The 21,565-nt window shown below is 37.6% G+C and overlaps 1 protein-coding gene across 2 annotated transcripts in view; it reads right to left on the minus strand.

The window, feature by feature from the left end:
• ASXL3 (ASXL transcriptional regulator 3) overlaps positions 1 to 21,565 on the minus strand; it is a 121,366-nt gene that overhangs the window by 4,445 nt on the left and 95,356 nt on the right. For both annotated transcript variants that reach the window (XM_065753434.1, XM_065753433.1), the window contains 3 exons: positions 9,602 to 9,698; positions 9,028 to 9,133; positions 2,044 to 4,003 (listed from right to left, as the gene is read on the minus strand). In XM_065753434.1, the coding sequence (XP_065609506.1) occupies positions 2,044 to 4,003; positions 9,028 to 9,133; positions 9,602 to 9,698 (2,163 nt within the window). The remainder of the gene's footprint in view (positions 1 to 2,043; positions 4,004 to 9,027; positions 9,134 to 9,601; positions 9,699 to 21,565) is intronic.

Raw genomic sequence — 21,565 nt, forward strand, 5'->3', positions numbered from 1 at the left:
AAAATCACTGGGATTATTTGTATGTTTTCCAATTAGGCACACATGCCTTCAGGGTTAGAGATTGGAAGTCCTGAAATCACTTTGCAACTTACATACTCTCTTAGAATGCCCAAAGCCTGGCAAAAAAAACATTTCATTTTTTTTCAAAAGGACATAAATTTACTGAATGTCCACAGTAATAGGATTTAGCAGTTAGTGCTATCACTTCTTTCCTGAAAAGAGCTAGGAAGAAAACTACGTAGTATTTCTAACAAAAGTAGTCATAAGGAATGATAGCAAGAAAAAGTCTTATTTGGTTTATGAGAAAGGAGGTTCTTCCCTCTCTTTCAATAACAAACAAGGTAGTTTGTTAGTGAGATAACCCAAAAGCAAATACTTTTTACACAAAACATCTTGGAAATGATTGCTCAAAATAGCTTTTGAAAATGCCTGCCAAGTTTCAGTATCCTCATTCTCTGCCTGGAGCCATCAGGCCTTGTGTGATATGACTGTGCAAGACTGATGGTATCTGATTTTCTATTAAAGACTGGTGGAAATCGATATTAAGACTGTACTATAACATACAACCATTTTTATGGCACAGACATGGGCAGCATCTCGTCAGACAGCCCAGCTGGTGGACTAACATGGATGGCTGGAAAATTTCAGTCTCCCTAGAAGTTAACGCCAGTAAGCACCCATCAGAAAGTAAATTCTAATTTTGGTTACTATTCTTTTTCAGATGGCAAACTGCATAAGAAAAAAGGTCGTTATTTGTAGCTATCACTTTGCATCGTCAGATTTCTTCCTTTTCTGTTGAATGAATCAATTAAATTTACATTAACATATTTTAGGAAGTACTACCAGCTTACAATTACTTTAAAACATTTTGTTTTCTTTTTCAGTAGCTTTTTTCCCCATTTTCCACTTTGAATCACCAGAATTGCTAAAGCTCTAAGTGCTTGATTATTTTTATTATTATAGCCATGACTTCTTTTCTTCCCTAGTGATCTACATTCCTTTGGGCTTAGAGAATGATTAGAATTTATTAGGCTAGATAGAGACTTTCCAAATCCAAAAGAATATCACTAAAACTCAGAATGGGCTAACTTCCAATTGCATCACTGCTCATAAAAATAAATTAGTTGAAATAAGCTGCTGCACTAGTGATTAAAACAGTTAGCCTATTTGCCCTCCTGGCCATATTAACAATTTTCAATTGATGCAAGCAGTTAAAAATAAATGCAGAAAAGGGCATTTCTGTATAATCGGGAACTAGTATTGCAAAGTCAGTGGCTAAGTTCAGCAAATTGGATATAAAACTTGGCTGATGCCATCATGTAGGAAACTAAAAGGGTCAAAACACTGGGACTAGATATAAGTAAATCTATTAATCCCTTTGTTAGAAAAAAACCCTTCTCAAGTGGAATTTATTTTCTTACATAGTAGAAAAATACATTTAAGAGAGCTTAGATAGAGTATCCTTTTTATCTTTTGCTTTGCTATCAACAGATACATACATCAGTTAGATATATTCTCCTGACAGCAAGCTCTGTGGTTCTAATTAATTCTGTAGCAAAATCTTTTACTTTAGCCTACCCCAAGCCCTGAACTTGCAATGGGATCTCCAACTACTCTGACATTAGGGTTTTTTCATTAAAAGGCACAGATTTTTTTTTCTCATTAACGGCTGTGGTAATGTTTATTATCCATGTTTCCTGGAGAACTCATCTGTAAGACAGCAAGTGGACAATACAGTTGGCAATTAGAAAGAAAGACAAGCAGCACTGAAAAAATGGCATGGAAGCTCTTTAATAAGATTAAGCTAAAGATTCTGGAAACTTACCCTCACACAAAGGCACTTTGTAGCAAAGACCCTGGCTGAACAACTATAGATATATTTACATCAGATGTAATTTGGCATGGTAGTAAAGAACAAAGGTTGGTACTAAGACCCCTCTATAAGCACACAAAAAAATCACCATGCTTTGAGTCTGAAGGCAGGCAGCAGAAGGGAAACAGTAAACCTTCAGTTCCAAGTCAGGGTGGTTTTCATTACTTTACCTTAAGGGGTGGAACTCTGGGTTCTTCTCTGAGTGGTTGATCTTTATCAGACGGACTTGTAGATGAAGCACTACGATTAGGCTGATCATCATCAATCCTAGCTCTCTTTTCTTTGCAGATTCCAAAACTGTGCTGTTCTGCTGTTTTCCTCTTTGGGATCTCTGGGTCTCTGCTTTCATTCCTCATCACTTCAGGTGATTTTGTGGGTTCTAATGATTTGGAGGAATGTGAACTCTCTAGTCGGCTTTGGGTGCTGCCTGTTAGCTTATGAGACTTACTTCTGCACACTTCGGAGAATGAACATTTATCTAGAGATGAGGTATATAGTTTTTCATGTTGTTTTGAAGGAAACAGTTCGGAATTTTTGCCTGCTGATCCTTCTGGTAAGACAGCTACCTCTGATGGCAAGAGCGTGCTTTTCTTGTCCCCTCGTTGCTGAATACTGTGATTTTTAATTTTGATCACCTCTGGAGGGGAGGAATGATCTGGGATGGAAGCAATGTACGATTTCTCAATTTCAGAATGTGACTTACATGGCTGATGACTAAGGTTTTTACTCTGGGGCTCTTCCAGTGCTGAACTATCAGGTATAATTGTTAGTGGACACACTTTTAAATTTTCAGGTGCACTCTGAAGTTGCTTTGGCTGGACAACAAGATTCTCCTCTTGAACCACCCTAGGAATGGTAGAGCTTTCTTCTTTTAAAGTGGGGAGTGACTCTTCTAACAGACATGGAGATTTCCTTTGTTGCAAAATAAGTCTTTCGTTGCTTGGGGAATTTGAAATGGGAGATGCTTCTGATGGAAGCGGCAAACTATTTGCCACAGATGTTTCAGAAGTCAGAAGAACAGAAGATACTGAAGATGTTTCTGATGTTATAGGTAAATCAGACATTGGAGATGTTTCTGATGTTAAAGGTAAATTAGAAGCTGGTGATACCTCTAGTGTTAAAGGTAAATTTGACATCAGAGATGCTTCTGAGGTTACAGGTGAGGTGGACATTGGAGAGATTTCCGACATCAAAGGCGTATGCAAGTTTTCATCAGTGGTCTTTTGCTGAATATCACCTTCAGTGTTTTCAGTACTGGATACTTCAGATGAACAAGCTGTTTCAAGAGATGCTGGCGTACAGGGTTCCTCTGAAGTTGACTGAGTATCTCCTCCAGGAGATGCAATACAAACACATGGCCCTTCTGGACTTCCCGAGGAAAAGGAAGTCTCAGAAATACAAGCATTCTCAGACGATTGTTCCTCAGGGTCACTTTGAAGCTCCATATCCACTGCAATGCCCCTACCAGGGAACAAAGAGCCCTCCAGAGCAGCATTTTGCATTTCTGGAGCAATTAGCTCTTTTGCAGACTCAGAATCCTTCTCTGCTGTATCACTGACAGAGTTTGTGGAGGAAGCTGATCGTGCTGGTGATACACAATCCTCCAGCTGATCTATCACAACCGACATCTCCTCCTGAGGGCATTCTGACTTCAACTCCACTTTAATTTCAATGTGAGATGCAGTATCAGTTACATCATTCATCATGACACAGGACTCAGTACTGTCTGCAAGCTGCACAGCCTCTGTTTCTTCATTTGTTCCAGCTGGACTTACAGAGTCCTCAGAAAACTCCTGTTCTGTTTTATGGTTCTCCTCCTGACATTCACAAATACTTGTCTCAACCTCTTCAGCAATCTCCTCCTGAATGATTGATTCCTCAGGTATCAGTATATCTTCTGTCTCTGCCATGAGATTCTTGACAGGAACCTGTTCCATATTACAAAGAGGTGTACTGTTGTCTTTCTCTGGCAGTGCTGGAGTTTTAGTGCCTTTTTGTTCATGTTCTTCAAAGGTTGCTTGCTTAGAAGGACCAGGTGTACCAGAAGATCCACACAAAGAATTGCTGTCATCTTCATCATTGTTCTGCGTGGCAGTGAGTTTTAGAGATTCCCCTCTTGACATTCCCAATCTAAAAAAAAAAAGAAGCCACGAATTAAAAAGGCTTTTTCATCACAGAGATGGTATAAAGGTATAGGATCACCTTTCTAACTCGTGTCTTCCATTTACAAAAAGGATACACTGTTCAGTTTATAACAGTCGTTTGGGTAAGTGGTGGCTGATTAATTTACAAAGCTGTAGCTATGGCTTTATATATTTTGGAAAATGAATTACCCAGCTTGCCTTAGTGGTGTTAAAAAACTCAAATATTTTAAAAATAAATAACCTATTCATTGTTATTTAACTATTTGTCACTTCAACAAAAAACACCCCCAAAAAGCCACAAAAAAAGCAACTTATGTAGATTAACAACTACTCATATTTCTTTTTAATATCAGCACAGCACTGTGATTTTAACACTGCCAATAATGCAGAGGAAATGCACAACTGTGCCTTCATAAGTCAGCAACAGTTCTAAAGTAAATTTACTTTTTCATCTTGTACCTGCATTTAGGGTCAACATAGCCAGAGCTATGGCTGAAAAACTGTGCTAAAATGAAAAAGCTGCATTTAAAAACAAGAAAGCAAACTAGGCATTTCGGTTTTGTAATTCCACAAACATTTCATAGTTATCATGACAATCAAATTAATTCTGCTTCAGTCTCATTTTGCCAGTCAAGGGATCAGCTGACACCTTGTGTGTTTTTGCTCCATTCTTTCAGTAAACGAAATACTTCATTTAGGATAAAAACTATTTCTAAATAAACATTTCTATGTATACAGTATTCAACTGATTTCACTGTAATTAAAAATAACATTCCTAAGGAGATAAAAGGAGATCATTTATAATGATGTACTCATTTTCAGGGATGAAGTGCAAAAAACTGCATTCCTTTGTATACTTGTCTTCTGAAGATTCACATACCTTTGTTCCAGAAATCACAGCTTTAAATACATTTTTATTGCTTATTATGCTTTTTATTGCTTTCCAACAGAAAAATAAATAAAATAAAAGTTAACAGCTGAAAAAACTGTCTATTTGTAAGAACTTTTGGTCTCTGACACCCTCATTTTCTGCTGTGGTCAGCGGAACAGGTCTTCAGCACCTTTTGTGAGATCTTCCAAACATACTTCGTGCTTGAGTGATTCCATAACGGTAGAAAATACACAAAAGCTTGGTTGGAGGACTTATAAAGTTGTCATGGTCTTAAGGGTCTTCAAGTCTAATCAAGAAAAGTTTGATCTCTGTTCTCATTTTAATCAGAAAACAAAGTAACTGAATGGCAGTAAGTGAGTGTGAAAGATATTCAGATATTATAGAAGCAGGAGAACATACCAATGGGCAGCCAGAGGGAAAAGAGATCACAGAGGCCCATGTATACGGAAGAACAGAAAAAGTGTGTAAAAGGATGAAATCTGTGATTATGCCCTTAAAAAATACTGAGCAGATGCATTATTCATGCTGACAGGTGTAAAGAAGAAAATCCACAGCCTGGAACTGGTACCCAAAAAAGCACTCTCAGGGTAGTTATTAATATTGCCTACTGCTAGTCAGTTAATATGCACAAAGTTTCCCTGTGCCATCAACGCACTGAGGGAGGATCCTCCAGAGAACAATTCAGAACAGCTAATTTGCATCCCCCACATTGAATGCATTTCTGAAGATGTGTCTCTCTTCTACACAGACTATAGGTTTCCTATACAGTCTAAGCTTAGATTTTAAGTTTAGGTGAGTAAAGTTTAGTTTACCTGAGTATAGGTGAAGAAATTCCTTTTCTTGTGCAAATAAGAAAAAGTCATCTCCAGGAAATAAAGAGGGGGAAAATGTAGTGCATTACAGAAAATTAAGCCACTGTTGTATTTTCTCTGGCTAGCTCATATTATGGAAGATTTTGCCTTATACTTACATTTATGGGATGAAAAAAAAAGCAAAGGAATGAACTACAGGATAAAGGTCAATGCAGCTGCCACATGGGCACTGCACAAATACACACAACTCAAGTAACATATCAAAAAGGAAGAAGTACAGAAAAACAAGACTGTAGGATTAAGGTCAGCAGAACATATACTGAATCTCACTTTTACTCAGTATTGGAAATATCACTGACTTGAAGAAGATACTGCTATGAAGAAAAAAGAAGACTCAAGGTCAAAAAAAGAAGACTCAAGGTCAGCATGTTTAAGGCAAACCCAGATTGCAAGATAAACAGCTGATCTATCTTCCTCAGAGAAACACACACTCAAACTTTGCAAAAGAGCAGAGAAATATAAGAACAGCAGTAAACAGCCATCAGTAAAAGTGCTGATAAGGACAGAATTCAATTGATAAAGTAAGGGCAGATGGCTATCAATGGTAAAAGACACAAACAGCTACTCGAGGATATACAGATGCTGATACTCTGGTGTTGTGATAGACTACTAGAGAAAATTGAATAAAGTTAATGAAGGATTAAATCAGCAATAAACTTTAGAAGAGGTCTGCCCAAAATTAAACCTCTGATTTAGTGAGCTGACAGTGCTATCCTGACACATATCACACTCAAGAATGGGAAAGGAATTAATATATTGAGACAACAGAACGTAGCCTTTATAGTCTTAGGGACATCAGCCAGAAGAACTTGAATTTCTGGCAACACGTATCAGCTGATCTTGGATGAATGACTGCAGAATAAAGTTTTGGTTTTTTAAAGTAAGTCCAAGAGAAGAAAATGAACAACCACAAGAAAATAGAAAAAGAACACAAATTGATGGAAGTAAACTACAACTAGTAGTCTCATCATTAACAGCCTGGGCAGGCAAATAAACAAACACACAAAAGACAACAGAAAGCACAGAGCCTACATGAAAGAAGAACTCTAAAGCTATAGAATGTCATGTAAAAATATTTTCCAAAGACTCTGCATCTATTAATTATCCTTTTCTAGGTATGAGGTGTAACTTTAATTAAGTAGTGGAATATTTAAAGATCAAATTAGCTGAAGTGAGAGCAAGATTCCAGATTGACTGGAAAGTAAGTTAGACTGCAATAGAGACAACAAATCTGAGAAACAGCATGGGAAGTTTTCAAAATCTGTTACTTCAGTTGAATGAACATAACTGAAAATAGATGAAGCCCAACTATACTCAAACGAAGTTAAAAAAAAAAGTCAAAAAGTAAAAGAAAAGGCAAGAGAACTTATACAAGATGAAAGCAGCGGAATAAGTTACTTACTTAATAAGACGGTAAATAATGGGAAGAATAATTACTACTGGCCAAGCAGCAAAGAAGCAGAAGCTGCCTACATATTAACCAAGAAAAAGAATGTGAGTTAAATAATGTAAGTCAGAGATAGGGCAGGGGAAAACACATTCAACACTCTAGTCAGTAATGGAAATTACGTGCAATATGACATTTTGCATAACAATGCTGATGTCAGGAACCTATCTTCCCAAGTGACACATATCACTGCAGACTGAGTAATTATCTGCCAACCATTATAGTGTCCAGCATTCAGCTAGCACAGCAGGACTGCTGGCTCTGTAAAATTCAGAGTACCACACTCTGTGCACATGACAGTCATTGCCTTCACAACAGTCTTCAAATAGAGTGAGGTGCTCAAGCTTTGCTCTTACTAAACTAATTGTGGAAAGTACTCTGTTAATATATTACACAGCCTTTTCCTTCATAAGGAGACTGTAACTGACTTCTGTTTTGATACAAATAATGAAAAACTCCTACCTAAAAACCTAATAAATACTTTCTGATACTACAGGAATCAACAGCTGGAATAAATGGAGGTCATAAAGCCTCTAAATAAGAAATGATGCGCTTGACAATAACAAAGTCTGCAATACTAAGACCCTGGAATTGCCATTATTTTTACAGATAATACCGTGTAGTAGTATTCATACTTTCAGGAAGCACCTAGAAAGGACTGAAAAATAAAATATTAAAATTTATCTGTCCATTTCCTTGCCTTCTTTTTGCCACGTTTCCCAATAGCCCAAAGCATTGGATTGTGAGAAGTAGCAGTGTTACTGCAGAAACATTTTAATTAATGCCTTAATCTTTAAGTCAATAATGTATACTCAGGTTTTCCAGTGCCTCAGATTTCTCAAGCCAAAAGCAACTCATAACAAAACTAATCTCATGTGATATTTCTTTTGGCACATATCTGTCTACTATGTGTAATTCATAAACTCAATTTATTCATATGTTAAAATAAAATAAAAAAACAGTAACTTTTAAATAGTTTTTTTATAATGATTAAGATTTTAATAAGCATTTTTTAAAATTGAAATCTATTTAAAGGACGTACAGATTAAATTTTTAAAAACAAATTTCAACAGGAAAATTTCATAATCTTAAAAAATGCAAATCTCTGAAATTCTGATTCTTAAAATAGAATTTAAAGATTAAATATTACGCTTCTGCAGAAGGCCATCTCTGCATCAATCAGATCATGCTGACTGCGCAGTTGAACACCTGGAGCAATATTATATAATTCATTTTAGCCAATTATGGGCATCTATTTATTCTTTGCATCTCACTTCTAAAATTAGACTAGTCATCATTTTCATTTGACTCTATCCAGTATCTCTTCTGCTGTATATTTAGATACAGTGAAAGACCATCTCTGTCAAACACTAAGAACTACTTGATTTAAAAAGTACAACTAGCTTAGAAAAAATTAAAAAAAACCACAACAAAGAAACATTTCTACTGCTCTTCTAATCTGAAGAAGCTGTATCTATACTTTGCAGTAAGAACAGATCTGATCTCATCTTTTAAAAGATAATTAAAAATTACTCACATGCTTGAGCCTTGTGTCTTAAGCCTTCCTTGAAATGAATTTTTATGGATGAGTTATGAACCTTTAAAAATGTAATTGTAATGCAAGTGTAGACGTGCCACTATAATTCTACCCACAACTTCTTATATCAGGGAATGATGCCTTTGATAACCACTTTATTAAGTTTTACAGCATATGACTGTGCTGCGTGAAGCAGAGAATTATATTTTCATTTGCTCCTAAAAGAAAATGAAAAAATGCTTTTATTTGCTTCAATACTTACTTTTCACCATAAAACCTTTCAAAGAATTTTTCTTTCCAAGGCTCTGTTTTCTTTTCCTTTTCCATCTCTTGTCTGATACGCAACTGCATTTCTGGAGTAAATTCTCCTAAAAAACAAATACTAACAATTTGAATAAAAGTTGTCAATGATTAATTTCATGTATAATTACAAATTACAGCTACACTGATGATGCACAGTGATTTCTGATACAGCCATTCAACAACCTCCAATGAATACACTGAAAAACAAAAGTGAATGTGAAGTAGCAAGACTTGTTTTCCCATATAAATTAACTATTTTGAAAATACATCGCTGGGATTTAGTCACATGCATTTATGTTTACAAGGTTTGGCAGTGATGAAAGCGTGTTGTTGTCTTTTCTTCTTTCTAACGGTCAAAATAAACTGTCACATCAAGTTGTGATAATGTAAATTGAAAATGGAATCAGCAATGTTTGTTGCATTACTGTTGCATTTCACTTCCCCTTTTAAAAGTAATTCTCATTCTCTGATAAATGGCGGCTTTCTTCATCAAATAATTAATCTTTGGTAAATCTGAGAGCAAACAGAGTTACCTTCTGCCAATCGTTGTTTCCACCCTTGTGCTGCATATGCGAAGAATTCATTGTTTAAAGCAGAACTACTAAGGCGCAGAACTCCATCACTTCCCATCTAGAAAATAAGCCGATGACAGCAGAAGATAATGTCAGAAATAGTGTCAATTAAGATTATATAAAAGTGAAATTTCAATTAAGGAATTTCAATTGGGACGGACAGAAATTGGAAATAACAAAGGAAATGATCTACTACTACTAAAACAGGTTTTTCATTATAGTTACTGTAAGTGCAGGTGGACTAATCCTGCATCAGAGTACTCTCTTCAGTAGTAATCAGTTTTCACTACTACTGATTATAACTCAGTTTACAACTGATGTGTGTTTCAATCACAGCTCTCTATTTTGAGCCTAAAATGTCTAGAGCTGTGGTGCACAATCAAAAATCAAGATCATTATTGTACTCGTGCATCTTCCTGGAATATGGTACAAAATAAATTCAATATAATGACAAAGAACTTTGCTCTGTTCCTCAGTTTTATGAACATTCATGTTAGCTAATATTCTGTACTGACAGAAGAGTGTGATGAAGAGTAATCTGAAAAAATAAGTTAAAACTGCTATATTCCTAATTTTATAAGCATCAAGACTGTGGACCAACATTAAAGTTATATTACTTCTTACATCTGTCAACCATTCAGTGATACAAATTCATTAAAAGTATTAATGGCAATATTTTCTAGAATAACTTTAAAAAGCAATCCAAATGTTGATCTTTTTTTATCATATAACTTGATACTTATTTTCAGTTTCTGAGGGTATATTTGACTTCAGAAGGAATTCTAATAAGTAATTGGAAGAATTCTAATAAAAGTAAATAAATGCAACAAATTAGTGGTGGGTCTAACTTCTAGGATAATAGGCAGACAATGAACACAAATTCATAAGTAAAGAGAGGAAACAGCAGAAGAGTTAACGTTGCTAGAACAAACACTATAGATCATCCTACATCTTCAGAGGTTACTAACAGGTAAATGCTTGAAAGCACCGTTTGTAACCTAGTACTGACAAATACCACATCATCAGCATATTATGGCATGTTTTAGATATGTAATATTCCCCTAACTCACAGCAATTGTTTCAATACCAGAAGCAGAAAGAAGCAGACGTGCCAGAAACACAGATATTTAAGCATGTCTCCCTCACTGAGCATTTTATTTCCCAGATAACATTGGCCTTGTTTTCAGAATAGCCTTTGATAATATGAGCTGAGACAGCTAGCATGGCTTCACCAAGGGCAGATCATGCCTGACCAGTCTGGCCTTCTATGATCAAGTGACAGCATGAGTGGACAAAGGAAGAGCAAGTGATGTCGTCTACCTGGACTTCTGCAAGGCCTATGATGAGGTCCTGCACTTCATCTTTATCTCTAAATTAGAGAGATATGGGCATGAAGGCTGGACTATTTGGTGGATAAAGAATTGGTAGAATTTCCTCATTGCCTAGCTCACATAGTGTACCATAATAGTCTCATATGAGTAAAACAGAAAGATGGGATGTAGTAAAAAGAGAAACAGGCAGTGTAAAAGGCATTTGATTACTGACAGAAAACCGTATGTGCATGCTTCCCTCAGCAGGATACAGCCATACAGAGCTGCTGCCTGTGATCTCTTCCTGTATTACAGAATCACACAGAATCGTAGAATCACAGAATTGTCGGGGTTGGAAGGGACCTCTAGAGATCATTAAGGCCAAGCTCCCTGTGTGGCACAGCTTTGCCAACAAGTCATAGGACATATGCTCATGAAGGTGGATAAATAATGCCTCTGTGCTTCACGTGATGTAGGCTGTGCACCTACATTAATTACGGGGAAGCTATGACTATAGATAAAACTGGAGAAAAACTGGAAAGAAAGGGTGAAACATGCAGCAGAAGCATCAGGAAAATAAAATCAGTAAGACAACAGAGAAAGGACAAGAAGAACATGCATTTACCATACAAAGCACACAGTATGACCCATTGTTTTCTTTCTACACAACCAAGCCTTTTTTTAGGTAATATATTAATTCTGGAATTTAGATGTTTAAGTGAGATTTTTAGATACTGCTACCTCTTGCAACTGAACAAACACATAAGAAGTTGGTCAAAATCAGCATTTGCACAACTTCCTAAAAATGTAAGAAGAAAATATAGAGACTATATAAAGAATTTATAAAGAAAAGAATCACAAGTTACTAAACAATTTTTGTTCCCTAGAGAGGTGCTGAATCTACCTCAATTTCAACATTAATGGAGATGAAATAGTGACACCCGCTCATGTCAATGTAGATTCTACTCCAAACTTCAATAAACTCAAATTTTCATCCCAAATTCTGACTGTTTTTCATGAAATAGTAATACAGACATTTTTTTTTTTTTTAAATTTAACCTTGTATAACTTCAGGTTCCCTCTGGTCTTCCTGAAACCTCATTGCTCAGCTGGTGGTAAACTGTGCATTCACATTATGAGTCAGAACAACAAATCTCATAGGAAAGTAATAATCTGCATACACTAATTTTCTGTTATATCAGCAAGATGATCCAGCTTATCCTGAGGTCATGTGATCACTAGACCTCATGCAAAGACAGAATGGACTGCAAGAGGTGGAAGGAGAATACAGATTTTCAGCAGCAATTCACTGTTAGATTGCACGAAATGTAGTCTAATATCATTAAGCCATTTCACTAGGTTGCATAAATCTAGAGCATGATGAAAACTGTGAAGTCAGAGTGTCGTATGAATATAAGAACAGCATCAGCTCCGTAGTAACTGTGTCATTGTAAGGGCGTGAAAGAAGCAAAGTTTATAGGAAGAGATACTGCATTTTTCAGTTTATTAGCTAACACAACAGTAAAAAGTGCTGAATTTTTGATAGCATCCTACAAGGTGTGAACAAGGCAATACAAACTCTGAGATACATGTTAGAGAGGGCTAACTAGGCCAGGTAACAGAAAAAAACAGGTTGGAACTTCCAAACTGAAATAAAATGTTAGCAGGGTCACAGGTAAAAGGTTCTTAGCTCCTGTGGACCAGAAAAAGTAACAAGGAATAAGTACTTGTGGAAGAAAAAAGAAACAGAACCACAAAAAAAAATAATAGCAGAAATGTGCAATGAGACGAAGACTGTAGTGTCTCACCTATGAGCAAATACCCATATAGTTAACCAGCAAAAATAGAACAACAGATCATATGTAGACTGCATCTGAAAAAAATATGCAGGGTGCACTGAAAATACAATGTTAAGGATCAACAGATTAAAAAAAGATGATGAACAAACTCAAGGGGAAGTGGCTGCTGACCTCATGATTGTCATTGCCTTGATGAACTGGTTGTGGAAAAGCTTTACTGAGATCTGTGTTCAGGGCACCACAGAACTCATGGGAGACTGAAGGAGATGGAACAGCCAAAACCTAGACAGAAAATAATGTAATGATACAGAAGGTAGAAACACAGTAATTAGAAAAGAAGCTTCCAGTGGTCTACTATAACATCATATGAAATAACCACTGCAAGTTAAAATGCTATGGAGGAACATTGAAAGCAGACATAATTACGTAGGCTTGGTACACATAATTCAGGGCAAAACATACCAAATACATTCAAAAAAGATAGATTGATATTTCTAGTCAAATGTAACAAGACTAAATTTGAAAATCCAACGGGATTTGGAGTCAAATTTTCTTCTGGAAAAAATGTAGGAAATATAGAATTGGCTGGCCTCAGTGACATGCCCAGAAATTAGAGATCAAAGAAATCCTGTGCTGATAATGGAATAGGAAGAATACATTCAGCTAGTTAAAGCTCAAGGAGAGAGGGATGACAACAAAAAAGCTAAAGGAATTCAGTGGCTCAAGAACTAAAATGAATGAGACAGAAAATTTCAAATTGTTTTAGGGAAGCATGATCCACTACCAAATGAAGGAAAAAAGACACCAATTCAATTCAGTTCAATCTTTTTAGCTATTTTTGTTTTTTTTAAGCTATTTTATTTTTCATTTAAAGATTCTGTACAGGGAAAACAAAAACAAAAGAAAACAAAAAAACATAGAACAATCCTGCAACCAAAAACAGACAAGTCTGAGCAGTCACAGAACCAACAACTGTAAATCTAGTTATTAACAAAGATAAAAAAAGGAAAACACCAGGGAATGAAATGCTTGTCAACAAGAAACAAAGATACTAACATAGATACTGGTCCTTTCTTCAATAAACTGGTTGTGTGAAGTCAGGCCAACATTTTTTTTCTGCTCTGTTAAACCTGGGAAGACCAACAGGTATCCTTCCCACAGAATTAGTTAAAATAGCATCTGTTGAAGTCTTATCTCACTGAGAAAATACATTTTCACCCTAGCTAAAAAAATTAAGTGGAAGCTAACATTTTTGAAGCCAAAGGCTGTATTTACTTCTTTATACTCTGACAGGCAGACAGCACAATTAAGCACTATGTCTAAATTAGAATATGCAAAAACAAAGCCAATAGAGCAGTTCTAAAATACACTGTTAAGTTTTATGTTACTTAAAAGTGCTGTCCAACAGACAGTGTGTTAATGACCTGGAACATTTCTTGATAAGATTATGATTTATTCTGTTGAACTTTAAATTCTGATTAAGCACAATGATATGATTCTATCTTAAAACTAGTATTTCTATACAGAGTTCATACTGGCTTTAAAATGTTCCTCTTTTTTTACTGAAAGCTAACAAAATATCACCAAACTTAAAAAAAAAATCTGCTAAAACCCCATCTGTTTGCATTATGAAGCATTATAAAGTAAAACACTTAATAAAGAATTCCAATTACATTTCTCATCTGCATTTGCTACCTATGCTAGAGGGCACAAAACAATGTTCCCCTACCTACACTCAAAGACAACATCAACAGAAATAGTTGTAGTGTACCAGATACTCAGCTGCATCACAGAATCCCTAATGATAAAAAATTACTGTCAAATATGCTAAAAAATAATTGGAGTTTTCAGAACAGATTGCAAGAACAGTATCAATATGAGCAAACTTTTAACAAATGGAGATCCTCTGAATCCAAACTACTGTAAACTAGGTAATTCATATTACATATCTTAATGACACCTTAATATGACCTTCAAATGCAGAGAAGGGTAATGTCACCTATTCTGGTAAAAGAGATGAATCGGTCTCAAGAATAGAGAAAGAAAAGCCAGCATTCCCAGTGTTCAAGAGATTCACACTTCCAAAATAGATTCTGAAGAGGGAATGAAGGGGATTGAGGACAATAGTGGCAATCTGACGACCCTCAATAAGGAAATCTACCCATAATTAAACTCTGATGTCCGTCTACCTTTGATTTAAGAACACATGCAGAAATGACAGTGAGTGAGTCACAAGTGACAAGGAGGCTAAAAGACTCATCATGGAGCCTAGGGATCTACCAATATTTTTATCAGCAGAGACAGATATATACTGGGAATGGTCAAATAAGCGTTGTGGACAGAATGGCTTTGGCACCTTCATCCATGAGCTGATATCCAAGACTGTTTAGATATAATAGGAATAGGTAAGCAAAGATGGAAAACATGTCTCACAGAGGAAAGAAACATGATGTGAAGACAGACTGGATAATTCCTCCACATCTTACTGTGATATTTATATATGTTGCCTAATTATATGAGCAAAAATGATTATTAATGCCTACTTAAGATGAGATGCGCTTCAAACTAAATCAGTGTGGATGACTGGCAAAAGAAAAAACAAAACACATCAACTATTAGATATAAAATACTGCAGTGTGCATCACTGTGAAAATGAAGCTTATTTATAGAAGGGAGTTAAGGAAGGAGCTAATATAACAGTGGTACACTTAGCTCAGTGTCTAATAGTTGAACATTACCACAAGAATTACAAATGGTATGTAGGAGGACTTGGAAGAAGATTAAGTTGACAATCAACATTTTGACTTAATGGGCAAAATGGAAACCTGGTTATTCATATGACTCATAGTACTATAAAATACTAAAGCTTGTTTGGAAAAAAAATTACTCATGACAGTAGAGTGAAAAAAGGGGTTTCAATTAGGCATGCTTTCACAAATGCAGAATTTGCTGGGAGAATCCCTCAAGAACTCCACGGAAGTAAAAAAAGGGAGTTAGAGAAACCTGACACTGTTTTAAAGAAACAATACTGACTAAGTGCTAAATGTCTTGAAAAAGAATAATGGGGATTGTACAATGAGACCACACTGTATTAGTGAAGAACCCACTGTTATCTTGCAGCATGCAAGGAATGAAAATAAAGTCAACTTACGAACCAAGAATACCACAGTAGAACATGTTATAAAGGGCCAAAATGAGATGCAGTTGGCAAGAAACACATCAATCTCTGAGATAAATAATTCTGTAAGTACATTAGTAGCAAGAAGATGAAAAAATGTTAGTCCACTGCACAACACAGTGCAAAAAACTAGAGGGATACATGCACATAGCTAATGTTCATAACACCTTTTTGCATTCATCTTTATTCCAGGTGCTTAACAGAATAAATACCATGAATAAAAGGGCAACATCAGCCTTAAATGAGCAAGGAGCTGAATACTTAATTGTATTCAAAGTGGTTCTACTTGGTGGACCAGCCTCCTAAATGCCTCACTGTGAATCTATATCAGAAATACTAAAAGACAGATTTCAGAATCCATGGATCAACAAAAAGGGTCTTTGACAACTGTAGAAAACATATAATTCAGTTCTATGTATACAGCACAAGTATCACCTATGTGATGAATGTAAAAAGAGCAATAAGCATAGCTACTGACTTTCAGACCAAGCCAGTTTCAGGACATCTCTGTGGCTTATACAGAGATATCTCGTTTTTTGAGATGTCCTAGGGTGTCCTAATACATTCACATGGATTCTGGGTGAATACTAGCAAGAATCTACAGGGGACCTACATGCTTTTGAAGAAGCAGCTGGGCACTAGATTATATCAAATGATCTAGGGTTATGGGCACCCTCAGCAAGTTTGCTGACGACACCAAACTGTGGGGTGTACACACCAGACTGATGGGATGTCATCCAGAGGGATTCAGACAGGCTTGAGCAGTGGGCCAAGGAGAACCTCGTGAGGTTTGACAAATCCAAGTCCAAGTTCTTGCACCTGGTCAAGGCAATATCCACTACTGATTCTAGTTGGGGGATGAAAGAATTAGGCACAGCCCTGCCACAGAAGACCTGGGGGTACTGGTGGACCACGAAGTTGGATGTGACCCAGCAATGTGTCCTCACTGCCCAGAAAGCCAACCATATCCAGGGCTGCATCAAAAGCAGCATGGCCAGAAGCGCGAGGGAGGTGATCCTGCCCCTCTTCTCTGTGCTGGTGAGACCCCACCTGCAGTACTGCATCCAGATGTGGAGCAGGTACAGGAGAGACATAGATTTGCTGGTGCATATCCAGAGGAGGGTCACATAAATGATCAAACAAATTGAACATCTCTCCTATGAGGACAGGCTGAGAGAAATGGGGATGTTCATCCTGGACAAGGCTCTGAAGTGACCTGATAGCAGCCCTTCAGTATCTAAAAGGGCTCTAGAGGAAAGAATGGGACAGACCATTCAGCAGGGTCTGTTGTGAAAGAAGAAGGGGAAATAGTTTCATGCTTAAAGAGGGGAGATTTAGATTAGACATAAGGAAGAAATCTTTTAACGTGAGGGTGGTGAATCAGTAGAACAGGTTGCCCAGATTGGTGGCAGATGCCGGGAGGCTTTCAAGGCAAGGCTGGATAGGATCAGGTCAACATGATCAAGCTGTGCACACCCCTGTTCACTGCAAGGGAGTTGGACTAAATGATCTCTAAAGGACCCTTCAAACTCTATGGATTCTATGATACATGCAACACATCTAAATTAGTACAAAAAATCTATGGCTAAGTACCTCACTTGCTCCCTCTCTTTGCAAGATCGGAAGAGTATGCGTAATCATTGAAGAGCAAAATATCAGACTATAAAAAAATATATGGATGTTAATACAAGTTGAGCAACAGCCAACACATATTTGTCAACAACAGATCATGTCATGTCAATCTATTTTCTTTCTGACAGCATAAAAGGCCTCATGACAGAAGAGAAATAGCACAAGTTGTATATCTTTATTTTAGAGATTCATACATTCATAGATTCATATATACATTAGGTTGGAAAGGACCTACAAGATCATCTAGTCCAACCATCCTCCTATCACCATCCCTACCCACTGAACTACTAAATCAAATCCCTTAGCACCTCATCTAAACGCTTTTTGAACAGTGCTAGGGATGGTGCCTCAACCACCTCCATAGGCAGGCCATTCCAGTGCCTGACCACTCTTTCAGAGAAAAAAAATTTCCTCAAATCTGATCTAAATCTTCCCCGGCGCAACTTGTGGCCATTCCCTCTCGTCCTGTCATTAGTTATCTGGGAGAAGAGGCCCACCCCCTCCTCACCACAACCCCCCTTCAGGAAGTGGTAGAGTGCAATAAGGTCTCCTCTGAGCCTCCTCTTCTCCAGACTAAACAATCCCAGCTCCCTCAGCTGCTCCTCATAAGACTTGTGCTCCAGACCCCTCACCAGTTTTGTTGCCCTTCTCTGAACACGCTCCAGGGCCTCAATGTCCTTCTTGTAGTGAGGGGCCCAAAACTGAACACAGTACTTGAGGTGCGACTGCACCAGAGCTGAGTACAGGGGGATGATCACCTCCCTGCTCCTGCTGGCTACACTATTTCTAATACAGGCCAGGATGCTGTTGGCCTTCTTGGCCACCTGGGCACACTGCCGGCTCATGTTAAGCCGAGCATCAACCAACACCCCCAGGTCCTTTTCCTCTCTACATTCTTCAAGCCATTCTGCCCCAAGCCTATAGCATTGCATGGGGTTATTGTGGCCAAAGTGCAGGACCCGGCACTTGGCCTTATTGAACCTCATCCCATTGAGCTCAGCCCAGCTGTTCAGCCTATCCAGATCCCTCTGAAGGGCCTCCCTACCCTCCAGCAGATCGACACATCCTCCCAACTTGGTGTCATCTGCAAACTTACTGAGGGTACACTCAATCCCCTCATCTAGGTCATCAATAAAGATATTAAACAAGATGGGCCCCAAAACTGACCCTTGGGGGACACCACTCATAACGGGACGCCAGCTGGACTTAACTCCATTAACCACTACCCTCTGGGCACGGCCCTCCAGCCAGTTCTCCACACAGAGAAGAGTGAACCTGTCCACACCATGGGCTGCCAGTTTCTTCAGGAGAATACTGTGAGAAACCGTGTCAACAGCCTTGCTGAAGTCGAGGTAGACTACATCAACAGCCTTTCCCTCATCTACCTGTCTGGTCCCCCAGTCATAGAAGGAGATGAAGTTGGACAAGCACGACCTGCCCTTTGTGAACTCGTGCTGGCTGGGTCTGATCCCCTGGTTGCCATGCACGTGCCGTGTGATCTCCCTCAAGATCATCTGCTCCATTTAACAATATTGTGTCACATGACATTTTCTTAAGAAATCTAGGATATATAAAATGCAATTAAGTGGCTGCAGAACTACTCAGAAAACTTTTCTTAGTTAACTACAGTTTACTTATTATCAACTAGAAAGCTTTATTGCAGGGACATGATTAAAAAAAAGGAAGAAATATGTTAATAACATAAGTATGGGAGGGACTGAGTGTACGCTGAAATTCAGAATTCTTTAGACAGATTTTAGAATTGCAATAAAAACAGTGGGGATAAGCAGAATAATGCAATAGCAGTAAATGCAGTTTCTCGCTCCTGTAGAAATACTTAAGCAAGGAAATACCAGATTGGAGAAACTAAGAACAATGCTTCTGTACAAAAGGATTTTTGGGTTACGAATACAAAGGCAGATCAGGAGCTAAATATAACTCAACCTTGCTATAGAATTTTAAAGAAGGTGAGCACCACACTGGAAGTTATGAACAAGAACACTGTTTAAACATGGAAATCAGTTATCCTCCACTTGTTACTTACCATCTGAGCTGGGGGAAAACATTCGATTTTGACTGAGCTGAAGGTCCTCAAGCTATAGAGAATGCATTAATAAGGACTGCATCTCAAGCAAAGGAAACAGGGAGATAGGGCACAGCCTCCAGCTTTCATGTTTGAAGGCTACCGCAATGTAAACACAGTAATCTCCATACTCTAGATATGTGCAGAACTGAACGAAAAGGTTGGAATTACAGATAGAAAGATTCAGATTAGACAGAAGAGAAAGCCTTCTAATAGTAAAACCAGTGAAGCACTAGAATTTTATTTGGGAAGGCTCTGAGTTCTCCATCACTGGACAGACAAAAAATATTTTAGGCAATATCTATCATGATAAATAGACACTGTTGATTCTTCCTTAGTGTAGAGAAGATTAAATTGTGCTTTATATGCACATTTACTGTTCCAAGATATCAAAGATAGTAGGTTTTTTTAAAAATTCTTTACCAACAGTGTTTCAATTTACAAAGCTAAAAGGTGGTATATCAAGTTGTCACCTATTACATTTGAATTAAAAAGGAAACTAAAAGCTCTCTTGCAGGCATATCTCTTCTAACCAATTATCAACCTAGTTTGTTAAAGGCAAGTGCATAAGTCAACCCTTGCACTGCCTTCAAGACCTCTAGCCTCTTCATGCCCTTCCAACCAAGTCACCGTGCAATCTAGTCAGTGATCACAGCTAATGATTTGTATCTGAAACAAGTAACTTAAACAGAATGTCTTTCAGGAACACCATGATTCATAAGATAATGACTTAGCTTTGCACCCACAGTCTAAGTATTTAAACCTTAGACTGTGTTTGATTCCTAAATATCTTACTGCAGCTGGTTGAAGTTGGAAGACACCACTGGGTCCACCTGGTCCAACACCTGCTCAAGTAAGGAGACCTGGAGCAGGTTGTGCACAACCATGGCCAGATGGCTTTTGAAGATCCCCAGGAAAGGAGGCTCCACAAACTCTCTGGGCAACCTGTGCCAATGCTACATCACTTTCACACAAAAGAAGTTTTATCTTCTGTGTTTCAGCCTCTGGTCCTGTCACATTCCCCATTCTAGTATTTACACATATTGATGAGACCCCCTGAGCCTAAACTTCTCCAGCCTGAACAGGCCCAGCTGCCTAAACCTCCCAGTCATCTCAGTGGCTTTACACTTGAATTTTCCAGTACTACACGTCTCTCTTGCTCCAAGGAGCCCAGAACTGAAAACAGTATTCTAGGTGTGTCTTCACCAGTGTTGAATTATATCAGCTGGTCTAATAAACTCCCATCACAATGTCATCCATGCCACTGGTCTCTCCTTAGACTCCACTCCACAAGCTCTCAATCAGACTTTAATCTATTCCATAAAAGAGCTCCTTATGTATATACTGCTCCTCTACAGGGGGGCAACCAATTCTCTTGTCTTCCTTGCCTGTCTTTCCCAAAAAGAACCAAACTTTCATCAGTGATATTTTGATATATCTAAAAAAGGAGAGAAAAACACATGCAGAGAAAGGCACAGTACAGCAATGAATACGAGAAGAAAAGAAAAAGGTGAGGAGAAAAAAAGTAGTAGAAGAGTTACTAATTAGCAAGTTGAAAACAAAACGCTGTTTTCAGGTCTTGAGGACACAGATGGTAGGGATGTGAAAGAAGTAAAACAGTTAGAAGCTACAGAACTTTAAAAAAAAAAACCATCACAACTTGCCAAAAACACAGAGACAAGTTTCTTTCCCTGAAGATAAGGAACTCTTACAGGCTCATCTCTTACACAACAATACATACACACATTTGCTCATAGCACCATGATTTCAAAGAAAAATCTATCCTTCGATTTCCAAGTACTTTAAGACAATGGAAACAATGGAAGAGATTCTGAGTTTAAAGTAAGGATATGAAAATTGCTTCTGAGAAGATATTATGGTCCTTTTGCTGTTGTGGCCACAAAATACAAAAGCTGAGAAATA

The sequence above is a fragment of the Cyrtonyx montezumae genome, unplaced genomic scaffold (genome assembly GCF_038088225.1).
Source record: "Cyrtonyx montezumae isolate F1298 unplaced genomic scaffold, pur_monq_1.0 scaffold_8, whole genome shotgun sequence".
NCBI classification, from domain to species: domain Eukaryota; kingdom Metazoa; phylum Chordata; class Aves; order Galliformes; family Odontophoridae; genus Cyrtonyx; species Cyrtonyx montezumae.